Source organism: Lissotriton vulgaris, chromosome 11 (genome assembly GCF_964263255.1).
Source record: "Lissotriton vulgaris chromosome 11, aLisVul1.2, whole genome shotgun sequence".
Taxonomy (NCBI): Eukaryota; Metazoa; Chordata; class Amphibia; order Caudata; family Salamandridae; genus Lissotriton; species Lissotriton vulgaris.
The window spans coordinates 1,089,523,881-1,089,550,536 of NC_141699.1; the positions used below are offsets into that span (position 1 = coordinate 1,089,523,881).

Below are 26,656 nucleotides of genomic sequence, written 5' to 3' on the forward strand. Positions count from 1 at the left end.
CCCGGGCTCAGTGAGGCCTTTGCTCACAGCAGCAGCTGTGAACAAACATTGGAATGTTGGGGCTCTGGGCTTTTCCGGCCATTAGAAGCCCAGAGCACTCCATTGTTTTCAATGAGGTTCCCAACATTCTAATGTTCTAATATTCTTTAAAGTGGTGTGATTTCAACACTTTCTGAAACTGGAGTAGCACTTAGGTGGTCTTTATAGATACAAGAATGATTTTCCAGATCCTGAGTACATAGATGGAAAAGTCCTACTGCCTAGTTATTTTTTACTTTGTTACACTTCTTAGACTCCAGTCTGATGCAGGCCTGGCTGTCAGTATACAGAGAGTCATGAGAGTTGGTGAGCTTGTTTGCAAGATAAGCGAGGCTGCTGATCATGATAACTTTGTAAATGAGGGAGCTAGTTTTGCGGGGCGGGCTGACAAGAGGAGCTAATGGAGTTCCATCAGAATTTGGGCAGTGTGATCATGTTGAGCCAGGTCTGCATGAGACATACTGCATCATGTATGATGCCAGTAAGTGGTGCCAGTGTGGAGTTTGGAAAATATGGAGCAGGTTGGTACAACCATACATTTTCAAGGGCATGATGGCTTGACCAACAGCTCTAAAGTAACTCTCCAGAAGAAACAGCTTCACTTTCTTTACAGGAGAGAGTTGGTACCAGGCTGCCCTTGTTCTGTGAGAGTGTTCCTTGAGTGGGAGGGTGGTGATTTTGGATTCAGGGTTATTCCAGGAAAGTGGGTATTTTTAGTTACACACATTCTCTTTTCCTCTCCTAAATGCTGGACCAAATAATAAGTCTGTTAACAGGAAGCTTTTACAGAACACACTTTGTTTGTTTTAGACTAACTCAAGTTGATTTTATAATGTTGTAAAGACCTCCAAAGGTCTCAAATGTGCCGCTATCATAAAACGAATCATGACTGATTTTCTCCTTACCAGGTTCAGCAACTAATTGCAGATCTGCCTGTGAAAGGGTTGTTTAATAAGAACAGAGACTACAGCCTTACAAGGTAAGTAACACAGATCTACAAACAAAACACGAATACACAGATCTAGGCCTCTGAGTCCACAGCATTAGCTCATTGTTGTTCTTCACCAAACATCTGGCCCTGTATCAGAAATAGTTTTTAAAAGCTTGAATATGCCAGCAGTGAAAGGGGGCCCTGTGTTTGCATTGACTGCAGGAGAATGACATACCACTGGAAATAATGAAGAACAATTTACCACTGACAAATGTAAAAAAGCAATGGCAAAACCAATAGTTCGGGCCTTGGCCTGCGGGTAGGTTTTTTCATGTTTTGGTTCCAAGCAATTGGCACTAAACAAGAAAAAAAGAAAATATTTTGTCACTGATATTTTACTGTCTTAAGCTTACAATAAAAATGTTACATTTAAAAAAAAATCATCAATGCATCTTTTTTACTATAGATTTTTTCTTTAAAAAGCAATTTTTTTCGGTCATGCCATGTATTTTAGTAATATTTATGAAGGAGGCAGGAATCACCCCTAACCAAACACTACAATCTCAGGCAGCTCCAATGTTACAGTTCCACCTGAATATTTTGTTACATAAACTGTATGACCAACTTTACAACTTAAGAAAAAGTGGCTATTTGTTGGCAAATGTGAACAATGTGTACAGGCTTTGAGGAGTAACTGTAAGGGAAGGGAGCCAATAGGGAAAGCTGACTTGTTGCTCCATGCTGGAAGTTGTGGTGGGCGGAAGCAAAACGAAACTGACTACCTAACAGCCCACTGAAGGATTCCTGCTGACCAAACCCTGTCTATGTTTGTATATTATGTATGATATTTTGGGGAAAATAACAGTCCAAAAAAGTTGCAGGGTTTTGATATGCACAATTTATAAACCACAAAATTCACACAGAACTGTTTTGTTTTTAGTTGTAATATTAAATGATTCCTAAAACACTAAAAAGTTTACATGTAAGTCTCCTTGCACCGGACATTCAGAAAGGTCATTTGCTCCAGTAAGAGAAAGCTGCACTTAAATATTCTAGTTCATCAACAGGGATTTAAAAACAGAAGAACAGTTATAACACCTTGAGGTCCAGTCTGTGATGCACACTCACTATGAGGGACTCAGCCTTTACACTATGGACTTAAAGGACAAAGAATATTTGAAAATGTACACCTGTATTGTTTATTGAAATGTTTATAATGCAGCATATTTGGGGAACACCCATGAAGAGTTTTTGTTCCACAATGTAGGACATGTCCACATGCTTTGTCTGCTGACACACAATTCTAAACATGTGTTTTTTTCTTCAGTCAAAATCCCAAATATTTAATGGATCTCACGTCTGAGTTTAACTACACTGGAATTCTTGATGACATCAAGTACCTGAATGAGAAGTTAATAGATGCCTTGACTAATAAGATACGCACAGCCAGAGCTTCGAGGGCCACCTCCGACATTGCCTTAGTTCGAGTCGTGAATGGCGATCTCAGTAAGTTGTCTTAAGATATTGATAAATTATAGGTTGTCCAGAGACATTCAGAACTGGCAGGGAACCTTGGACAACTTCACTGCTGACAGGTGTAGGTTAAAGTGCAGTTTTCCTTCCACGAATTTAAGAGGCAACACAGACTTTAAGAGCCCAGAACGTTTGTTAGCATCCTCTGGTGTCTTTGAATTCTGTAATATCAAGGAGACATGTCTTTTTCTTCGACCTCTATAAACTTCCTGTCTTTTTATCTCATGAAATATGAGGCTGCCTGGGCCTGCTAACATCTCATGCCTATTTCTTCCACCATTCCGCACTTTCTGTCTCTGACTCTTCCACTGGGATATACTGGGAAGGTAAGCAGCCTTGGCATATTTTGCCAGACCAGCCCTCATACTGCACATGGGAGTGAGCAGAGTGAGCGACACTGACCACTGCAAGGAGGACTTGGGAGAGGGGCGGTTCTTCCTACAAGAACTCCTTGAAAAATAAATGCAAATTCTGGTGTCTTTTATAACAGATTTTTTATTATTGAGCCATGTCTAATCATTGAGTGCATGGGTGAATAGGGACTTGACACAATGGAGACATGTTTGCATGCCTCAAATAAAGAATGAATGAATAGTTGGATGAGTGTGGAGTGGGTAAATGAATTAATTCAATTAATTCATGAATGGAGGAGAATGAATAAAGACTTTTAGCTATGTGAATTAAATGGTCTTGATGAACTGTAAACAAGATTGGGGGTCCTGGTTTTCATTTTGACTTTTGCAATAAAACATCACCCTTCCCAAACACTACCACCAATGACTTCTCCTTAACCTCAAGCCTGGCTGCCTGTAGCAGGGCCTTTTCTGGATTCATGGTTAGGGAACAACCAATGGATTCTATGTCGCCTTGCCCTACCATGGACCAAGAAGCCCACACCTGACCCAAGCGGCTTTGATAGGATCAACATACAATGTGCATAAAATCAACCATTCATCCCACATATAAATAAGATCTACAAAGACAAAAACCCAAACTGTGGGGTTTTGTCTCTGTAACACTGACAGTTTTCCTGATGTGAGGGGGGCATTGATTGTTTCCAGGCTGGTGTTGCCATGTTACACATGGCAGCCATTTTGTTTGAAAAAAAGGCTCCTTTATCTACAAACTTGAACCTCTCCTTTGCTCATGATGAGCTCAGCTCGTCATGAGCCACGGCGCTCCGGTGCTCATGACGAGCTGAGCTCGTCTTGACCGCTCCCGTTAAATGGAACGCTCGCACGCTGGGCGGATTCCCCTGCTTTGCTGAGAGTTCCATGGGAACGGGTGTGGCCATGACGAGCTCAGCTCGTCATGAGCACCGGAGCGCCGTGATTCATGACGAGCTCAGCTCGTCATGAGCACCAGAGCGCTGTGTGCGCCCACCTGCCCCCCAGCACAGCGGGGGAAACAGCCCCGCAATGACGAGGTTAAATAACACCATCTGTGTTCTCTTACTCTTTCATTTCTGTAGGTTTCCAAACTATTTCCATGAGAAAAATGTGCCTCTGTGGTGACTCTGTGTGGTTGATTGGTTCGAAAGAGTTTCAAATGGGAAAGAAAACCTGAATATGTTTGAATACTTGTGAAAGGGTTTGCAACATAAGTATGCCATCTATGTCACATCAACATAATGCTCACTCACTCTCAATCCCTATTTCTGCAGCAAGTCAGGCTGATCTGGCGCTTTACTTTGGCTGCGGGGCCTTTCAAAAGACTGCATATGTTCTGAACCCTACCACGTTCAAGTGTGAGTCTAAGTGCATAGATCACTGCAAGAATAATGCCACCTGCAACCTGACCCTGGAGGGCCCACTCTGCTCGTGAGTAAATGCACCTTTGAAGGACTGTATTTGAAATCTGATGTGAAAACACAATGAAATTCATAATCTGAAGAAACTATAAAGTGGCGCCCCTATCATGCACAGCGTTGTCATCCATTCTGTCAATTCATATGTCATCAGTGATGTTATCAGTGATGTCATAGAACATGTAAGCAGTCCCCAGCCAGGGCACAAGTTAAATTACTACAGTTTTTACTTATGATTAATAACTGGTGAATTTGTCAGTTTTTTTTGTTGACAATGTTATTTAAAAAATAAATTACTTTTTTGCCTAACTATAACGACACATACATTTTTGTTTCTTGATCAGAATTTCTTAGCTGTCTTTAATGTTAAGTAAGATATTATTGTCATACCTATCTCTAATGTCACTTTAATCTTTAGATTTTTGTGAATTTCTATTTTTTTTTATGTAAAGTAACTTTTTTTGCCATGCGTAATAATGCCTCCTCCCTTCCTTGCAATGCCTGTAGCCTTGCGCATAATAGGGTTAGCCATAGGCACCCCTAACACATACGACCTTCAGCAATGTGGCACTAGCTCCAAGGCTTGGCGTGATGCATGGCACTGCATCCATCCCTGCAGACATCCACATTGACATATTATTTCTATTGAAGAGCATTGGGATGAAGAAATGGGACTACTATATGTCCTGACCTAAGTTTGGAAGAGAAGACGTTTTGTTTGTAAATATACAGAGTCCTAGTCTGTAAAATGAATATGTATTCTGAAGTTGTACGGATGTTATGAGCCCTCAACACCCACTGAGCACTGTTTTGTGATGGATATCTTGGTTCCAAGTCACACTTATTGTTTTCCAAAGATGGAATGTGATGTTGGATAACATGCATGTAAATGTAAATGTTACAAGAATTTTCCAAGTTTCTTGTATTTGTCAACAACGGTGTTTTACAAGCACTGGTCAATATGATTTTTCAATGTAAATATGGCACCCCAGAGGCCTGCAAGTGTCCTGTATTTATGCTTTCACTATATGGTGAGGCTGTCATGGCCGAAACGAGCCAACAGGTCTGTGCATGAAAATAAATTATATCAGGCACACCGCTTTGAACTAAGAGAGGTCCTTTATTTACATGTATTTGTCTGCTATGATTGTTTGGCTGTTACACACCTACAGTTAAGGCATGACAATCTGCAGGGCCATGAGCGCAGCAGGTACCAGAGTAGGAATAACATATTATGCAGCCCTATCTTTCTATGTACGAAAACTTCACACTCGTAACTATACTACTGGTAAAGAGCAAGGGCCCCAACCGGAGGCCGCAGAGGCATGGGGGCCCCCAAAGTCACTTACCAACAGGCTTTTTATGTCGGAAAGCCCAACATGAAAAGCCTGTTGGAAGCCGACAGCATAATCCCGTAGGCAAAAACACCCTCCGTAGGGGATTATGGGGCATATATTACCAACAATTAGCGATATTTATCGCTAACGATGCTTAGCAACACATTTTTTAACACTAAGCATTGCCGGAAATTATCGCAGAGATAACTTGCTATTAGCAAGGTTTATCTCAGAAGAGATAAAAATCCTCACGCTAACTGCCAAATGAGAGATTATCGCTGGAAAACCAACGATAATCTCTCAAAGTTTGGCGTTAGCTTGGTGATAGGGGCTCACAAACTTAGCCATGATATCCACCTTCCATAGGATATCATGGCTAAGTCAGGAAAATATCAGGTGTAAAAAAAGCAGTGCTAACCACGGTTAGCGCTGTTATTTTTATCACTAACGGGGTTAGCAAAACCCTTGATAATAGGAGAAATGTCGCTTAACAACATTTCTCCTATTATTTTTCTCTGGAACGCCCCCTTTGCATCTCATTGGAGATGCAAGGGGAAGCGTAGAGAAAAAGGGTGCTAACATGCGAATTTTCGTGTTAGCACCCTGTTGCTAATAGGGAGATCATTTTATCTCCGCTTTCTTGGCCTTTAAAGCCAAAAAAGCGGAGATAAATCCCTTGATAATATGCCCCTCTGTGCGGCATCCGAAGGGCCGTTGGCTCCTTGAGCCCATCGAAACCCAGTCGGTCCGACCGGCTGGTTTAAACTCCAAGGGCCTCATTTATGAGGCCTTGCGTCAGTTTTGCGCTGCGGATGCGTCACTTTTTGTGACGCATCTGCGGCGTAAAACATGCGCCTTGTTGCGCCATATTTAAAAAGTGACGCATCTAGGTAGATGCGTCACTTTTTAAACCCCTGCGCCACATTATACCTGCGTCAGGTATAATGTATGCAGAGGGGGCGTTCCCCCGCAAAAAGCCTCGTAATAGTGACGCAGTGAAATCTATGAGATTTCACTGCGCCACTTTTAGGATGCGGTTGCGTCAAAATCTTGCGCCTGCCTCACAGCAGGCGTAAGACTGACGCAAGCCCTTTCACATGGGGCTTTCCCCATGTGAAAGGACGCATTGCTGGAGATGCGTCACTTTTGTGACACACTCCAGCAATGCGTCACTTTTGCGCTTACAGATGCGTCAGAAATACTGACGTATCTGTAAGTCCTTGCGACATGATGCGTCATACATTAAATATGACGCATCATTGGTGTCGCAAGGAGTGCGCAGTGAAAAGTGACGCATCGCTGTTTTCACGCAGCGATGCGTCACTTTTCATAAATGAGGCCCCTACTGCCTACATTGTAATTAGGCGGTCAGACTTTAAACCAAGGATGTCGGCTGGAAAGCTTTCCGACCGACATCCTAAGGAGCGCCTAAGTGTGCATCAAAATCTACATGGGAGACAGTAGAATTGTTCAGCAAGATTATCTAAATTAAACTGCAAAAAAGGCACATTGTTTGGCATATTCGAAGAGAGCATAACTTTCATCAGTCTGAGTTACAAACAACTTGGAAATTGCGACAATCACCGAAACAGGTAAATCTACTGGCCCTCACCATTGTCCACTGTTTTATCATTTATTCATGGAGGTAAATCTAAATGTTTTATTTTGAATCAGTGCCCATTATTAGCTGCACTTTGACAAAACCAGCTTTACAAGCTAACTACTCCAAAAACCTGTTATATATCACTGCTTCCAGAAACCCTGCTGGTAGGTATGGGCAAACTCCTATAAACAGGAATTTTGTAACATTTTGTTGCACAGGATAAGGAAATTGTCATGTTGCCAATGAAAAATTATGAGACTTTGCATCCATCATCCTTTTTTTGCAATGATGAAGCAACTTTAAAATTAATTGTTGCAAAACGCATGCCTGCAAATTTCTATCACATTTGAGAACCCGCAGCTGTTATTCAACCAAACAGAAGTCACTTAATGAATGAAGCAAAAACGTAAATTAATTGAAGGAACTTTTATACTCGACCTCAACCTGACTTTAGATATGTAAATTAGGCTGGGATTGGTGAAAAGCCTCTGCACCCAGGGGTCATGAGTGCCCATGAAACAGTAAGCCATTCCATCACCTCCTTTTCTTACTAGTTGCTTTTTTGTCTTTGAATTATTTTAGAGTATTTTTCTACTAAGGCGCTAAAATTGTTTAAAATATACCCAGGGTTCCAGACATTTAGGGGTCTATTTACAAAGTTTTAGCACTGTGTTTGCGTCACAAAAGTTATGCAAAACAATGCTAAATCTTTTTTCATAAATTTACTTTCCATTGCTAAACTTGTTTAGCGCTTGAAATTCACTTGAAAGTAGCATAAAGCAGCGCATAGGGCTCTTTAGCATTACTTAGTGCCGAGGGGGTGTTCCATGGGTGTTCCCAAGCTTACTGACGCTAAGCCCTATTTACTTACAAAAGTGGACATGGTTTAGGGTTTAGAGTGAAAAAAGCACAAATTTCAAGTAGGCGCTATGAAGGAGAAATGCTTTCATTTCTCCTTTGTTTTCAGTCTTTGAATGTGTGCTGCACCGTACAGCCCACACAGACAGTGGGAAAAGGTTTACAGTTAGTCTAAGCATGGTATTTCGTACTGGAAAGGTTTCCTTCCAGTACAATGTAAATGTAAATTGATACTTGTATAGCGCACTACTCACCCACAAGGGTCTCAAGGCGCTTGTACGAATACCACTGTGGAAGCCATCCTGGCTTTCCCTGTGAGGCATCCACTCCTGGGAACCCCCAAGGTGGAGCCCAGGCATCCTTAGCATTGTGGGGGCCGTTGTCGAGATTAAGCAAGATATTGCCCAGAGTTGCAGAGTGGGACTCCATGATTGGAACAGGCACCGAGTCGAGAATTATCAGGTCCATGGAATTTTGAGCCCAAGACCCTCTGAGGCGGGGAATTGAACCCTGGTCCCGGGCTAGACCTCTGCATCAGGGGCTGTCGCTCTAATCATTGAGCCACACTTCTCCACAATACCTATACTAGACTCACTGAGATACCCTTGCACTATGGCACAAAGGTGTGACCGTGGTGTACGGCAGCATATTTTTGCTCCGCGACTAGTGAGAGAGGAAGCCGCAGACAAATACATCTGGCCGTTAGTATTCCAGCGCACAAATGTATCTTGCTTTGCTTGAGGACAATGCTTGATTACGTGTTCTTGGTGGTGTGGTGTAGTTTAGGGGTTCTAAAATCTTGTTTTGAGAAACAACAGCGTGAAGCTTTTATTCTAACTCTGTTGGCCATTATTTTGCTCACATTGGTCATGTGATGTATTTCCTCTCATAGGCCCTCTCTGGTACCCCTGACCCCAGGCGGTGCCTCAACCAATTGTTACAAAACCACTAATGGAACACAAACCCATATCATTGGTGGATGGGTTTCACTTAAGCGACACGATAACAGCAACTCTTTAAACAAATAAATAGGTGTCTCCCAATCATTCCCTCAATTCCTCTTTGCATCTTGGAGGTCCATGTGCTGTATTGAGCTACATTATTAATGTTTATCCATTAAAAATGATGGCATCAACATCTAGACGGGAATTTAAACGTGTTTGATTATAATGAAAAATTCTCCTATTTACATGCAGGTGTGTCCCCTTTTCCATTTATACCACCTCTGGTGATACCTGTGACATCATCGCCATGAACCTCAACGCCTTCTTTGGCATCCTCTTTGGAGCTCTTGCGTTCCTTTTCCTGCTTGTGATGGCCGTTGTGCTCACAGTCTACTGGTGCAGTAAGAGACGGCGTGAAGCGGATGATGAAAGGTAAGCGATTCCTCGTGGTGGCTGCAGGGTGCACCATGCAAGTCTCATTGTGACTTGTTTGCTTTAATTTGGTATAGTTTAAAAAAGAGTAAGATTATATGGTGTTGCTTGCTACAGTAGGCTATAAAGCTATATAAGAACTTTAGAATGTTGGGAGCTACTTTGAAAACAAAGGAGTGGTTGCTATAGGCCTTCTACTCCGACATTCCAATGTTTATCTTTCTGTTTCTCCCTTTTTCATTTAGAACATTTAGAATGGTTTATTAGCTATAATAGTTGATGAAGATCTTCTTTCTCAAAACTACAGCTCAGGTTCAGGGCCTTTAACAACTGGTACAGTCCACTGCAGCATGCTAGAAGGTTACAATATTATAATTTAAATGTTCATAGTTGCTGAAGCATAGTTGTCCCAATGTAACGGCTCTTCATATAGCGTCCAGCTCTAGGGTCTTTTGTTTCATGTAGAAAAAACAAGGAGGAGAGAGAGGATGATGGTGTGGGCAGCACATCATACAGCTCTCTTCTCTTGTTAGGTAAACACAAATAGTTAAATCAAGGTTTTTCTTTTCAGGGATATGACTCACATAGGTGCATTCTTTATCACTCCTTAATCAAGGTTGGCTCATAAGTGGGAGCTGCTTCTAAGGGACATGGTAATTCGACTGCCCATATTTATGTCCAAGCCACACAGTACAGTGCAGCAAGTCACCTTGTGAGACTTCATAAACCTAAGTTTTATGTTGTGTATTTCTTGTACTACATTGCGTGGTGCAGGAGCAATGCAAAGGTAATCGTAAATATGCTCTCTAAACAGGAATATGTAGCAGTTGTTGAGAGCCTCTGGCATTCATTATATGATCCTTCAAAGTCAAAGGACTGTAGGGACCTCTGTGCTTGAGTTAAATGTACCTTAAGGTAGACTAATCTATTTCATTGCAGACTCCCTAATGCAAGGTGTCACAACCAGGGACAGTAGTGGGTGAGATGATAAAAACAGGCTCCGATGCATATCCACTGCTCTCCACCTAACAGGAGCTACGGACTGAGATTTGAGCAAACTTTAGCCTAAAGATTTTTGTGAGGGTGTATTGCCTCGCCCACTTGCGTAATCTGAACTTACGCACACCACTTACTCAGACAGAAACTCCAACACTCCTCTGCAGGTAAAATGAGCCTCATTATTATTGTAGACAAGGGCAATAAGTCACTGAAGCTAGTAAATTCTTAGGCACTGAGTGAAAGGCAATAAACAATGAATACACCACGCTATATATTTAAATATGAAACTGTGAATACAGGTATATAAGCAGTTAATGTACAAAGCACCTCACCAGATGCGTCTGCACCGGAGACTTCCAAATCCCTGGCCAAGCACCGAAAACACCAAGTCAGGAACCCTGTAGAGACTTGGGCACAGGAAGTCATCTCTCCGGGCACTATAGTCGTCCCGCGAGTGCGTCCACTCAAAGACTAAGTTCCTGAGCTCCATTCCACAGACACCGCTTTTTAGTATTAAATATCTTTTATTGCGCATGTCAACCACCGCTTTTTTTAGTTAAATCAACACCTTCAAGAAGCCGCTAGTAGGCGTTTCCCGACCATCTATCCATCATAGGTGCTGCCCGCATCTCTGTGTCAGATCCACCCATACAGACCTGGCCAGATTTTGTTTGGGTGCGCTGAGGCAAAAGACATTCCTTTCCCCATCTCCGGCCTCGGAGACCCTTGCACAGTGCATCCTCCCTCTGTCCTAGAGATAAGCATAGAATGCACAAAAACAAGCTGAAGGTACAAAATAACCTCATGAGATGTCTCGCACCAGCTCGTACTGGTTTACGTGAAAAACCTGTTTATGTTACTGCTGAAGTGTAACTACAGGGCAAAGCAGCACAAAATGGAAGTGCGATGCAACAAAATGGAAGATCAGAGCATCGCATGGAATCGAGGTCAACATGCAATTTAGCACATGTAAATTGGTGAATGCAGTACAGAAATAGGAGCTGAAGTGCAGTAGGGTAGGTACGTGAATCTGAGAAAAATAACAAAGGAGCAGAAAATATGAAATAGAGGATACAGGAACATTATTACTAAGCAGTAGCGATGCAACTTGTTCCTACTATATGTCTGCTTAAAATGTCCTGAATACAGTCCTTATTTTGTTGGTTGACTGGTTCTGGCTTATCTGGAAGACCCAGCCCCTGTATCTCAGCCCCAGTCAACACTGAGATCTCCTGCAGCTTCCATTCCCTTGGCCTCTGGAGTGTGTTTCTTGCTGTTTCACTTGGTCTGTCCTGATCTCTAGTGTTACCTTGTTAAGTCACAACACAACATTGAAAAGTAATGGGGTAATTTATATCCCCTGTATTCATATTCGGGTTAACATGTTGCAATCAATTTAGGATTCCATCCAGGGTCTGTGTTTTTGTTCATGCTAGAGGTCCCTTGATTGTTTTGCAAGTCTGCTACCTACCCTAGTGGGTGTGTGTATTGAGAGATGTCTATGAAAGGAATATGTCCAATTATTATTACTTGTCTGGTTCCTTGGAAAGTTTCAGTATTGGAAACAGAAATTGAAGAACCTTATAGTAATTATGATTTAACTGTGTTGATTCTGGAGACATAATGTGCCATGGTTTCTTTAACTCTATATTTAAAAAGAGAACATTCTAAGCCAAGACAGAGCTTCTGCATACTTATAACACACCTCCACATTTTGGGAATACAAAACACGCAGGAAAGTGTAAAGTTGTGGCCTGTTCTAGTTATATTTGGAACTCACCCTAAAATAGGAGTAAAGGGCCACAAATGGGATGATAATAATGGCTATTACTATACTAAAAACAAAGACCTTTGTTAATTTGCATTCATTAGGCACTCTTGGCAATAGGGGTTTATGTCACAAGGAACAGACACCCCTCCCTAAAAGCATACAGGTGTTCTAAACAGTGGCAGCTGCTGGGGCACCAACGCGGTGTGCAGCTCAAAGGGAGGCAGTGCAGGGGGAGGTAGCACAGGGGGGAAAGCCCGGGGATCAGAAATGAAAGAATGCTTAACTGCGGTCTGGAGCATGTGTGCTCTTCTGACTTGTGCTCCTTGACATCCGGCATGCCACTGGCTCCCCTACGCCAATCCAGATGCTGTTCTCATGCTGGTATTACCCAACATGAGAGCATCTCCATGATAGGCGTGAGCACCATAGTTAGGCACTCTCTGAGGCCCTACGACCCTGTGCTTGCTTATCACCCGGCTGCACAGCTCGGTGGAGAGGTCGAAGTGTGCACAACAGTTTGGTTGGCAAAAGACTTAGAACTGAAGCAGTGCCACCACTCCTCCTCCTTCCTGCAGCTGTGTCATGTCAGAATGGACATGAGCAAGGGAAAATAAAATAATAACCTTTGATATTATCGATTTATTTTTCATTTTTCACTACTGAAAAACAGTGGCGCAAGCTCCTCCATTGCTGGTTCTAACCCTATTCTATTCTGAATCGACCAGTTTACCAAAGTATTCCCTTGTTAGTGATGTCACTGATGGGATAGCAGCTTTTAAATGTTGCTCAACCTGCATTCCATGTGTGGCGTTATCACAAAGTTTTTTGCATGAGATGTCAGATATTTTTATAAGACAAAGAAAGGCAGTAGGGCTATAGGACAGTCTCACTAGTATCTTTCTGTATTAGTTCATTAGGTACACCCAGGCACTGTTTGTGAGTCTACTGTCAACAAATCATTACACAAAACTACTTAGCAGATACAGGACAAGAATGTTTATCATCTACACATGTGTTATCATTGATATTATCATCTGGTTTTAGAAACGTCCTCATCAGAAGTGAATTCATTATGATCAAGGATACCGGGTTCAGAGTGTCAAACTCTGAACAAAGTAGATGGCAGCTTTCGATCCATGGAAGAGCAATATAATTGATAATAAGGAATTCACTTCTGATGAGGAAGGTTGAGGGTTGGAATACATTAATTGGAGTTAAACATAGAATATTTGATGACTCATCTTTGATACTATTGTCTGGGATACACTCAATTACAATGCAAAGCCTAACTAGAGATGATACACCTGTTTTTGAGCATTTACTTACAACCCTGAAGAAGTCCTTTTCAGACGAAACGCGTTGGCTGGGCTGAATTCATGTTTACATCTATAAAAAGAATAGAAATAAATCGCGATTTTTTCATCAAGACTCCGTGACTCCTGTGTATTACTAATGCACACTCCCGTAATTAGGGTTGATAATTTACATATTTGGTCTATAATAATTATGACGTCTGGAGATCATCAATGATGGAAATGTGAAGTTTCTAAAAAAATATTAATGGTATAATCAATAACACATGTGTAGATAATAGACACCGTTGTCCTGTAAGGCCTATGATGTCAGATATTATTGATGTCCTTTAGGACGCAATGCAACTCTACTTCTCCACTATCAACTAATCAGCATAATAAAGGAAGGACTTGTTTTGATCATTCTGATTTACATTGTACATATTTTATTGTGTACGTTTGAGTTCAGGGTCCATCTAGGTCCCCATACCGAGAGTATTTGGTTCATATATTATGATATTTGATTTTAATTATACTATGTATTGGTCAGAACTTTGCTTTATAGTTACATTAACTATTTTGGGGGTTATGTCGCGGATCGAGGCTCTTTTGTTCAATGCATATCATTATTTGATGACCTTTGTGACATTCTATATGGTATGAATTGGCAATGGCTCTCTGTTGATAATATAAACAATATTATTTTGTCTATCGGCTCCAGAATAACTGGTGGGCAGCAAGCTAAATCTGTGTGATAGGGGAAGTTGATTGTTGATATTTTTATTTATTACATTGGACTAGGACTCACTGTTTCAACTGAATGAACAGTGATAGGCCTGATTTTAAAGGCTGGTTGGATCTATTTCAGTACATGCTATTACAAATGATCTCACAATAAAGACCAAGGGCCCGATGTAGGTAGGCAAATACCGGTCGGAAACGGACGAAATTTGTTCATTTCGGCCGTTACCGACCGGTATTTGGAAAATGGGATGTAGGGGCATGTTAAATTACAGAATCGGTAATTTTACCGAATCTGTAATTTTTCCGATTCTGTAAAATTCTGAATCGGTAAAATTACCGATTCTGTAATTTAACATGTAGGTAGCACTGTAATCAGTGCTACAAGGGTTTAAGAATTCGTTATTTACCACCAACTAGAAGTTGGTGGTAACTAATGAAAACCCTTCAAAAAGCATTTCTTTTGCTTTAAAAAATGTCCCATGTTGCAGACATACATTCCCTAAGGGCATGTATGTCAGCAACATGTGCACCCATGCACAATTGAGGGGTGCAACAGGGTGTCAAAGTGACACCCTGTCCCCCTTGCAAATTCTGTAATTTTACCGTATCGGTATTTACCGATTCGGTAATTGGCATTGATTCCTATGGGCCTTGAGGCCCATTGGAATCAATGGCAATTACCGAATCGGTAAATACCGATTCGGTAATTACAGAATCATTCCAATTTGGTAATTTCAAAAGTGGAATTACCTACATCCCATTTACCTACTCTTAAATACCGAAACGGTATGATTAGATATTTAAGAGTAGGTAAATCGAGATTACCTACATCGGGCCCCATATGTATTTAATTGAAGTCTAAAACTGCATTTCTGCTCTTTTTCTGACAGTGTTCTGCTAGCTACACCATGGTCCCATGGACTCCTTATATCCAGACTAGAGAACAAAAAAACAAGGCTAGTAATGAGGAGCGAGGGACAGAGAGCTATAGGTTGAAGAACATTCAGACAAACCCAGGTATGCACCCGTCACTCCTCACCTATAAGTTCTTCATCACAAAGATCTCAACTAGTGTAATCTTCAGAAAAAACATCTGAAGTTACCAGCCAATCTCGGACCAGTTAGCTAGCTTTGCAACAGACACAGGGTGTGAATCAACAGAAAAATGAGAGTACAAAAAGAGTGAGCAAAAGAGTTTGAGGAGGAAAAGGCTGAAAGTGAGTATACAAATGTGTGAGAGAGAGACTATTGGTAAAGGATAGATGAAGAAAGCTTATTGTAGAAGAAATGAATTGGGAGAGACACAGAAAGAGAAAATTAAAAGAGAGTGATGGGATCGAGAAAATGTGAAACTAAGACTGAGCAAGAAAATATGCATTATCTTACTGTAAAATTATTCATAAAATCTACTCATAACAATATTTTAAATCATTTTTTGTCTTTCTTTTTCTTTATATAGTTTCTTCCAGACCAGCTTCTATGTTAAATCACTTACTGGTAAGTTGAAGCTCATAGTTTGAATGGTTTGCATCATGACCTCTATGATTCCATGAGTTGTAAAATTATTTCTCTCTGGAAACACATCAGCTGGTGAAGACCAAGTTGTGAGCCAGGTTGAGCGTAGATACTCAAAATGGAAGAATTTTCTTGGGGTGGAGGTAATGATGTACTAAAGCGCAGATTTACAAGCCCCTTGCGCTGCCAGAGCGTCACTTTTCTGCCCAATATTTACAAGGACAGGAAACCCCTGGTTGTCAATTCTTGTCCTTGTAAATGCAGCCCCTTTAAATGCGGCACTTTGCGAGAAAGGGTCATTCCATGGGTGTTGCTGTGGGTGTTCCCACACAACACCCATGGAATCAGACATATTTGTAGATTTACAATAAATTGTAAATCTGGAAATGCGTGTGAATGCTATGCTTCTAAAGTGGAGGGTGGGTGGGGCGGGGGGCGTAGGGAGGCGCAAAGAGGAGAAATGTATTCATTTCTCCAAGTTTTTTTCCTCGTTCCATGCGCACGTAGAATGAGGAAATAACCTTGAATGATTGTTTATGTACAGGAAGGTGTCCCTTCCTGCACATAAACAGTCCTTTAAACAATTACATTTTGCAAGTTCTATGTGTGCTAATGCAGCACAGATAGAAGTTGTAAAACGCCTTTTCTGATTGTTTATGTGCAGGAAGGAAACTCTTCCTGCACGTAAACAGTCATCCCTATGGTGCAGGCATCCTTGAACTATGGTGAAAGGGTGCCCGCGTCGACGCATGGCAGCAGTTTGTGTGCCAGCGCAGGGGGAAGCACAGAGATGCGACTTAGGGGCCTATTATGATGGTGGGTGAACGTTGTCCGCCTGCCACGAACCAGTAAACGGGACCGACCGACAGAGGTGCGCCGGTCTTGCTATGTTAATTATGATGCGACCGCCACCCTGGCAGTCGCTCCCAGCACATTTTACATTGCGGTGGGCGGTGCTGTCAGCAGCGGTTCTGTCAGCAGCACCGCCACAATGCCAAATATGCATGTTGTGCATGCACAACGTGACAGGCACCACGCCATGTCTGCCCTCTTGTGCATACCAATGAAGGGGGGTACCATGGGTGCCCGCCAAGTGCAGGCATCCAAACCCCAGCCCCCCAGGGGGCCTGCAATGGGCCCCCAAAGGCATTCTCTGCATGCCTTTCATGGCGGAGTCTGCGCCATGGAGTGGCATGTCACCACAGGCATTCTAATATGGATGTCTGTGCCTGCAAGGCACCGCCACCCTATTGGCTGCCTTTTCCGGCCGGCCGGCCAGCAATTCGACTAGCGGAAAAGCGGTGGATCGTCTTTCTGTCCGCCACTGTGCCCCTCGCCTTACTAATATGGCGGGGTGAAAATGGATATTTGGCAGGCGGATCGGCCCCATACTGTTGTAAGTATGTTGCATCTCTAGGCTTCCAAACTAACGCAGCGCATACTACTTGGCCATCTCTGCATTGTCACCAACATAATGTTTGCCTTCACCACTCCTCTTTGTTGCTGAACTCATTTTAGTTGGCCTTAGAACGCTGTGAACTTTCCAAAGGATTGTGTTACTAATAAATATTTCAAAATGAGCTATTTGTAAGATTGAGATGACATGTATTAAACGTAATATTGTATCCTGGTGCTTTCATGTGGAACAGTCACTCCCACTACTGTGGAAACTAGCTTTCAAGCTATTTTCACTATAAGGACATTGTTACCATTAAATCTTGACATGCAGTAGTTTAAAAAACCATGCACCCTGCCCCGTGGGAAGCAAGAACTACTTAGGTCGACATATGAAAATGTAAAAGGAAGGTTTAGGCCAGTAAAAAGGGTTTATTTTGACACATTGGGCCCGATTCACAGAATGAACTTAAGACTCAATCCTAAACTTACTACTGTTTTGGTATTCACAGAATGAACTTACTCATTTCGGTATTCACAGAAGTTAGGACTCCTAACTTTAGGACTCCTAAATGCCTTCTGTTAATACCGAAAGTCCTAAAATTACGATTTTTCTCAATTTAGTAGTAATAAAGTTAGGACTCCTAACTTCTGTGAATACCGAAATGAGTAAGTTCATTCTGTGAATACCAAAAGTAGTAAGTGCAATCTGTGAATACCAAAACAGTAGTAAGTTTAGGATTGAGTCTTAAGTTCATTCTGTGAATCGGGCCCATTATGTTTACAGTTTAAAACTGCGCCTCCAGGCTATGGGCCTTATTATGATGTTGGTGGGACAGCTACCAACAGGCGGTCCCCAAGATTTCCGGGATAAAGGGCTGACCACCGCTTTATGATGGGGATGGTCAGACCACAGGGATCAGAGGGACAGACCGACGCTACCGGCAGGCTCAAAGAACCCGTTGATGCGTCAGGTGACCGTAATCCCTACAGTGAAGGTGGTGCCGCTCAGGCACCGCTGTTGAGATTAAGATACCCGTTTCCCACAGCCTTTCCATGGTGGTCCCTCTGCCATGGAAAGGCTGGCGGGACTTTGAGACCCCTTAGCAGAGTACCCGTCTCCTGTAGGCCTCCGCTATCTGACCTGGGAGGGGGGACACATATGGTGCAACCCAAACATCCATGTACCATGTGCCAGGCACCACATGGTGCCTGGCACATGGTGCATGGATGTTTCGAAACCTCCTTTTTTGTATTGTGGCTTGTGCTGAAGCTCTGTTCCAGGACACAACAAAGCTACAATAGAAAAAGGGGTGTATCTGATCGCCTTCACGGCAGTCGCATCCTAGTCTGGCAGTTGGGACCTCCGACTACTTGTCGGGCGGTTCCACTCCCGCTGCAATGGTGGTTAGATGCTCGTCTAACCACCATCGTAATAAGCATGAAAATTGGTAGAACTGGACACACGCTTTACAGTACCCCTAAAGTGATAGCACAGTGAGCGCTACAGCTGGTACCATTTGCTTGACTGGCCCTGGATACATTTGGCTCCACTTAATAGAGATTTATAGGGTAATAAATTCACAAATTAGGTGCTACCAATTTTATAATGTTGAAAGAAGAGCACAAGCACTTTAACATTGCTTAGCAGGAGTAAAGTGCTTATAGTCTATAGCCAGCCTAAAATACGGTTCAGAAAAAAGGCAAAAACATCTGGGGCAGATCTGCAGAAAGGGCAACCGTACCACAAAGGCTAATAATTGGGAACAGCATGAAACTTTGCTCAAGGTATAAAATACATGCAGGAAAATAGTTTCTTAGGTTCACAATTCTAATGTTTCATTAGCAGATATATGTGTGTGTGTGTTTGCCTTTTTGTGAAATCAGGGGAAATGTTTCTTGCCATCAGAGTGCTGAGCGTGGAACATTTTAAAGCTTGCCATCAACCCTGGCTGGAAAATGTGCACATTTCATTCCAAGCAATTGACTGTGCAGTGTCATAAATGGCAAAGACATGGGGCCCGATTCACAGAACTAACTTAAGACAAAATCCTAAACTTACTACTTTTGGTATTCACAGAAGTTAGGATTTTGTCTTAAGTTTGTCTTAAGACGGACTTAAGGCAGACTTAAGAAAAAATCCTAACTTAAGTCTGTCTTAAGTCTCTCTTAAGAAAAAATCCTAACTTCTGTGAATACCAAAAGTAGTAAGTTTAGGATTTTGTCTTAAGTTAGTTCTGTGAATCGGGCCCATGTTACTTAGTTAGTTAATGTCTGTGCCAAAAATGAGATATGCTCATAATATTGATTCCAAAATGTACCTGCCAAAGCTCACCTTATGCTGAGCAGCCACATGGTTTAATGGAACTCACTGATTTCACACCCATTAAAGTACCTCTTGTGTTTGACTATCCACCAAAGGTGCCTACAACATAAAACAAATCCTATTCTGATGGGGAGTGTGCTTGCATAACAACAGCACCTAGAACATGGGTTCTTCACTGTTTTTTACAATGAATTCCCTTTGACTTCTTCAGGTTTTCAAAGGTTTCAGGATACAGATTTGGCATCATTATCCACTCCGAAAAACACCCCAAATCTCCTCAGCTGGAAACCCAGACTTGATCTTGTGAACACGTCAATGAAGGTATGCATAGATCAAAGTGAGTTATCTAACGCCATGCAAATTTCCACCACATGTCAACATGAACACAGTGATGCAATTATTTCCATGAGATGTGTGTTCCGAACTCTAATTTACTTGTTTATTCCTGTATATTTCCACAAATCAAAAAATTTACTAGATCTGGTTCAAAGAGGTTATACCTAAAATGTAACTGCGCATACCGCTCTGCAAATATCTTCACAGGCTTCGTACAGTCACCAATATAAACAGGCCCCCAACAGTCAGACCCAGTAAAACATAGAGACATGGATAACTTGAGGGGAAACCAAAAAGGGCTGGATTCTGCAGAATAAGCATAGATGTAAAATGTATCTTCTGTGCTACTGTATATTTGCAGGTTGGTAGGACTACCTCCACCTAAGAATAGAATCTCATTCATATAGGTAATAAGCCAAAGTGGTTCTGATGCATCCAGTTGTCGGCCCTGTACAACTTACTGACAATCACATACAATGTTCGAAAATGTTATATGTTTTTCGGTGTCATTAGCTTTTATCTGGTGGAAAGCAGCATTTACATTGCATGCGTTGTACCACATGTGATGTAATATCACATATTCCGGGTGGGAAGCTGCGCTTACATTGCATGCGGTACAACACATGCAATTACAATGCTAGCCATTACAACACAAGTTGTTTCTACGACTTGCTGTGGGGGGCGCTCTAATCTAAGGAATAGTATAATTTCCTATTCCAACACCTTCCTTACTGTTGCGCAAGATGGAATTGGAATAGTAAATGATACTGGGCCCGATTCACATAACTAACTTAAGACAAAATCCTAAACTTACTACTTTTGGTATTCACAGAAGTTAGGATTTTGTCTTAAGACAAACTTAAGACAAAATCCTAACTTAAGTCTGTCTTAACCACATGGCTGCTGTGGGGATTTTTCCCCTGTGCTGGGAAACTCTTGATGCCATTATTCATGACGAGCTCAGCTCGTCATCAGCACACGACACCCGTGGGTGATGACGAGCTGAGCTCGTCATCAGCATCGAAAGGGTTAAGTCTGTCTTAAGTTTGTCTTAAGACAAGTGGAGAAGTGTGGCTCAACGGTTAGAGCGGCAGACCCTGATGCAGAGGTCTAGCCAGGGACCAGGGTTCAATTCCCCGCCTCGGCCGATCCTGAGCTCAAAGTTCCACGGACCTGATAATTCTCGCCTTGGTGCTTATTCCAATCATGGAGTCCCACTATGGAACTCTGGGCAATAGCTTGCTTAATCTCCACAACAGCCCCCACAATGCAAAGGGTGCTTGGCCTCCACCTTGGGGGTGCCCAGGAATGGAAGCCTCACAGGGAAAGCCAGGATAGGTTCCACATCGGTATTTGTACAAGCGCCTTGAGACCCTTGCGGGTGAGTAGTGCACTATACAAGTATCAATTTACATTGTTTGACACTAGGACAACATTTAGAAACATTGTTGTAACTTAAGAAATGCATTTATGAAATGATTTTCAGGTTAAAAAATCTGTTTACTTTCTTTCACTGCCGGACCCCCATGGTTTTTGCTAAATTTTACTTTCACTTCACATTGTGTATGCTAGGTGGAATGAGTGGTATGATATGGAATGAGTATGGTTTGGTTATGTATGAATGTGCTAGGGTGTAGTAGTAATAATGATTGATCTGTTTTTGACTTTATTCCTGTTAATTTTGTTATATGAATTAATTTCTGTATCTAATTATGCTATTTGAGAATGTTACATGTTTATAAATGAAGTGTTACTTCTCTCTGAAAATGAAAAATGACATCTAAAATGACATCACTGATGACATCACTGATGACATCATCCAGTGACTGTGTTTCTCTAAAGTTTAAATATGTTTTATATATATGCCAAGGTGTATTAAATGGGTGTATAAGTGTCTGGATGGATGATTTGGTATGTGCGTGACTGACTGTATAATACAGAAAGGAGAAACATTTGTCAAAGAACACATAAAGAGATGCACATTTAGAAAAACCCATGAACGTGGTCTATGGAAGAAACTAATCATTTTTGAGATGTATAGGAAGTTCCTTGTCCTGATTGAGTCCCCCAGGAGTCTTTGTTTGGAAATTAAAGATGTGTTTGGACTCCTCTGTCTGAGTGTAAGAACCCTGTTGCCACCCTGGGAATCTCTATTCACCTGTTCAAGGATGAAGAAACTCAAACCGGATGCGTTGGAAAAATGTTTATCTTGAAAGTGACGTGCTACAGGGTATTTTTGGTCAAGGTTGGTAATAGCTCTGCTGTGCTCCAATATGCGTTTTTTGGCCATCAAAGTGGTGCTGCCAATATACCATAATTTGCATGCGCATTCAATGGCATATACAAAAAAAGTAGAGCTGCATGTGAGGAATTGTGATATTTCCTTTCTGGACCCATTGTAATCAACCTGGTTGAGGAATTTGCTGTTTTTGCAGGCCTTACAATGACCGCAGGGGAAATAGATGGTAATATCGCTGTGTACTAACAGGTCCCTGACACTTTTGCCTCTAATGTATGTTAGATTCGGTCTGTTGGTTATGGTGTCCCCAATGACATTGTCAGTTTTGAGTATGTTCCAGTTTTGTGTCAGGATGCGCTTGATGTCCCTGGAATCCGAGCTAAATGTCATGATTTTCCTTGTGTTCTCCCCATCAGTGTCACTGTGTAAAAAGGGTGTATCAGCAATGGTGTGCGATCTGTCTATGGCATCGGCCCTCTCCTTGGCTTTCTTAAGCACCTAGTTTGGGTATCCCCTTTCCATGAACCACTCAACCTATGATGTCTCTTTCCAGTTGGTAAACCTTGTCAGTATTGCAATTTCTTCATGCCCTCAGCAGCTCACCATAAGGGATGCTCCATTTAAGAGCCTCTGGATGGCTGCTGAGGGCATGGAGAACACTGTTCCCTGTTGTCGATTTTCTAAACAGAGCAGTATGGACCTGATTGTTTTTGTTCTCTAAGCTGACATCTAAGCATTCAGTTTTGTTCTCACTTATGTTGCTAATCAGTAAGATGTTCCGATCATTGTCATTGAGTTTATCAATGAATGATTGAGCCTCATGTTTAGGACCTACCCAAATAATGAACAGGTCATCGATGTAACATAGCCACATTGATACATGTGTAAAGTCACTCTGGAGGTTGGGATCAGAGAATATGTATTCCTCCCAGCTTCCCATGAACATATTTTTGCATTCTATATTTTTCCCCTACATTTTTTACATCAATATTTTGTCAGTAAAGCCAAGCTATTCAAGTGTAAGAGGGGCTGTGCTCAGCTTCGGCCCCTATCCTGCCAGTGACGGCCCATTAAGGAAGACCAATTCCTTCTGCTGTGTGACTGTTTGGGGAGAAATCACAACGTCTCTCAGCTAGACCTAATCATGGGACCCAATAAAGGCTACAAGCACAAAGGGCTAAGTGCAGGAAAAAAATCGGCTTTCTCAACGTGCCACTTCTTACAAATGTAATGATAAATTCGACTTTACCATTAAAGATGGGTTATCATTACAATTTCATAGGTGCTAAACATCATATATCTAACTTCTCCCAATTAGGAATTACAACTTATTTATTGTGAAAAGGAATCCCCAATGTTATCCTATTGTAGAGGTAGGACTCACTGTAATGAAAAACTAATTTAGGAGGTTTTCCCTATCAATACATGTACAATTTAAAAAGGACATGTGCAGCCGTTTAATTACCAGCACCAAGTAAAACAGCAGTCTAACACTGAATTCAGGATGTAAGGGCAGTCCTGGGACATGTTTTAGAGTTCTACTTAAGTGAGTGGAACAATAAATGCTGCACACCCACTGGTGGCATTTCATTTACAAACAGAGGGTGTACGGTATACCACTCCGCAAGGGACGTATGAGCAAATATAATTTGGTAATTAGTATATGCCAGTCATAGCATGTTTAGGGGAATGAGCACAAGCACTTTAGCACTGGTTAGCAGTCCTAAGATCAACAAAAAATATTTCTGCAAAAATTGGCGTAGGCAAAATGTTTGGGGAGACCATGCACACTGACAAGTCTAATATCCTGCTACGGTGGACAATTGACTACCAATTACGGGAGGCAAAATTGACTCAACAAGACATTTTGTTGGGTTGTCCAGCCCCCTGACATTCTTGCCTGTGGTCTGCACTGGATAGGCTGCAGCTCACAGCAGGTATCTAGGTGTAGTATTGATATGCCTATTCATAGGAATGTTAGGCCTTGACTAAAATTTGGGTACAGATATTTGGAATTAACAATAGATCTTTTGACAAATAACACTGTGAACAGTTCACTCCTTTTGATCTGGCATGAGTGGCACAAACATCTATGACTGTTGTAAATGATAATTTCTAGAATATTTTGTAAAGATTTCTCTTTGTGTTGACTCAAGGGTTATTTTAACTGCTGACGGTATCTTCTTCTTCAAGTATTTGAACACGTCAGCCTAACTGAGTTATAACACATTGTGAATGTCTTCTCAATAGGTACGCATGCGTAAAAGGCCTTTGACTCATGCCTATGGGATTATTTGATCAATTGTATTGATTTTCATTCACCATCTCCTATTCCATAGTAACAACCGCTTGAACTAAATGATCACTTCTTTGCAGTATGATTCTCCTGCCCAGTATGAAAAACTGAAGCCAACTTTAAATGGCAATTTGTTTGTTTGTTTTCCAGGCAAAAATAGGCCGACCTCAAAGGTTAAGTGAAAGTTTATCTTCTGACTCTGGAAACATGGAACCGTATGCATCCTCCGGCTCTGGAAACATGGAACCGTATGCATCCTCCGTCTCTGGAAACATGGAACCTTATGCACATGACATGCCAGTCTCCTTCGATGTTTTAGCTGCTTCAGCCCAACCTCAAAGGCTAAGTGAACCTTTATCTTCAGACTCTGTATACATGCAACCGTATATATCCTCTGATTCTGGAAACCTGGAACCGTACACACATGACATGCCAGTCTCCTTCGACGTTTTAGCTGTTTCAGAAAGCTGAGGAACAAACATACGCTGCAACATCGGATGAAAAAAGGTGTTCTTTCCAGAGAAAAAGACTAGTACAAAATAGATCCATTTAATGGTTGCATGATTAAAAGAGTGGCTATATTTAACTTATTCAAATACCTCAAATAAACCCCACTTTACAGTACAGTTGCACAGTTTTTTCAATTATGCTTGAAGCCTCTAATAGCAATATTGTATTATTTCCAGCATTTTGATATGTGCTTCTGTACCAAGAAAAAATGAGGTGACATTTTAAAAACTGGGTTATTTTACATATTATTATCGGAATTGCTTCAGTAATAATGTGTTACATTATGTATAGTGACTTCTTCCACAAGTGCCACATCTTGGCAACGGTAATAATTAATCTTTCAATACATGAGCACCAACCTCTTTTGCTGCTGTGCTCATCATAACCTAGCAGTTGCCCCACCCTCAGTTGCTAATTATTACGTTTTCTTCCTCCTGTGTGAATTTGTTGTAAAAACCTGGAGATTCAAATAAATACAGCTGCGTCATGAAGAGGGTATTCCACTTGTTGTAGAAAAATTGGGATAATACCAGCAACAATTTCCTGAGGAGAAATTATTTCTACATGGTGTGCACGTACATGATGTTTGTTAAGCAATAGAAAATACTAACAAACAGGCAATAGCCCAGTAACCTTGAATGTTTGACAGTGTAGGGAGTGTTCAGGGAAAAAATTTGCTAATGCTGGCCTCTGATTGGTCGGGAGGAACGACACCATATCTTTCTTCCTCCCTTACCTGTTGTGTGAGGGGCCTTTCTTCTATCACCATGAACGTCACAACACTCCGTAATATTACTTTGTTGAGCTGCCATTTTTCCTGATGGTTAGTGTGTTCCCTAACATGACACAACAATTTTGACACCAAGGCAGAAAGCTCGAGTTGGACAACTGGATTCCAGAGAGTTTGGAAATCTGAATAGAGTCTAAAGTATAAACATTCTGCATTGTAGGAAATTAAGCCAACTATAGGAAGTGTATTTTTATATGAGTCTTTACAGTATTATTTGGATTGCTCTTATTTCTGATTTTATATTCTGGTACGTAAAAAGTTTAATTTATTATATGATTCAGTTTTATTTGCCATTGTACCTATGTCAAAGATTAAAGACCTAAATGTGTAATATGGATGGTTGATTGGCTGAATATTAAATTCATTGTACAGATCAGGCTAGCACGAAATATATTTCCTTCTGTTTTCTATTCATGATTGCACTCTGCTTCATTTGTATAACAGTACATAGTCCACAATAGCTTTCACCATTCCTGGTAGTGCACAGTGCTAAAAAAATGGTTGAATTGGCTATAAGTACTAGATTTTAGTATTTGAAATGTGAGGGAACTTATTTTTTTTTGGCCTTGAAATGAGGGAAATGTGGGTAAGCCCTGCCAGCAGTGAAGTGCTGACCTGTAGGTTATACCAAGGGCATTCATAATGCATGTTAGCTTTATCAAACCTCTATAAGACGGTAGTAGTTTAATAGAATGTACAAATAGTGAGTCATATTCACAAAGCGTTTTTGAATATTTACTCACAAATACTTTTCACAAATCTCTACCTGGAGATCTCTGCCTTTAATGTGTGTCCTCATGTAACGTAACTGGTGCTATGTAAAGCGCTCTGATACCCGATGCGGGTCTAGTTCGCGCTATATAAAACTCCACTATGGTTGGTTTACTGACAAAAAGGCTCAAATCTACTCCATCCGAGTCTTGCAGTAAGTCAATCAATACACCTCACTACTTTCAAAG

The 26,656-nt window shown here is 41.5% G+C and overlaps 1 protein-coding gene across 1 annotated transcript in view; it reads left to right on the forward strand.

The window, feature by feature from the left end:
- LOC147684198 (mucin-4-like) overlaps window positions 1-25,078 on the forward strand; it is a 135,369-nt gene extending 110,291 nt beyond the window's left edge. The window contains exons 27-33 of the mRNA XM_086942610.1: window positions 948-1,018; window positions 2,298-2,476; window positions 4,167-4,323; window positions 9,305-9,484; window positions 15,750-15,787; window positions 19,738-19,847; window positions 24,548-25,078. Of these exons, the coding sequence (XP_086798736.1) occupies window positions 948-1,018; window positions 2,298-2,476; window positions 4,167-4,323; window positions 9,305-9,484; window positions 15,750-15,787; window positions 19,738-19,847; window positions 24,548-24,868 (1,056 nt within the window). The 3' untranslated portion in view covers window positions 24,869-25,078. The remainder of the gene's footprint in view (window positions 1-947; window positions 1,019-2,297; window positions 2,477-4,166; window positions 4,324-9,304; window positions 9,485-15,749; window positions 15,788-19,737; window positions 19,848-24,547) is intronic.
- The last annotated feature ends 1,578 nt before the right edge of the window (window positions 25,079-26,656 follow it).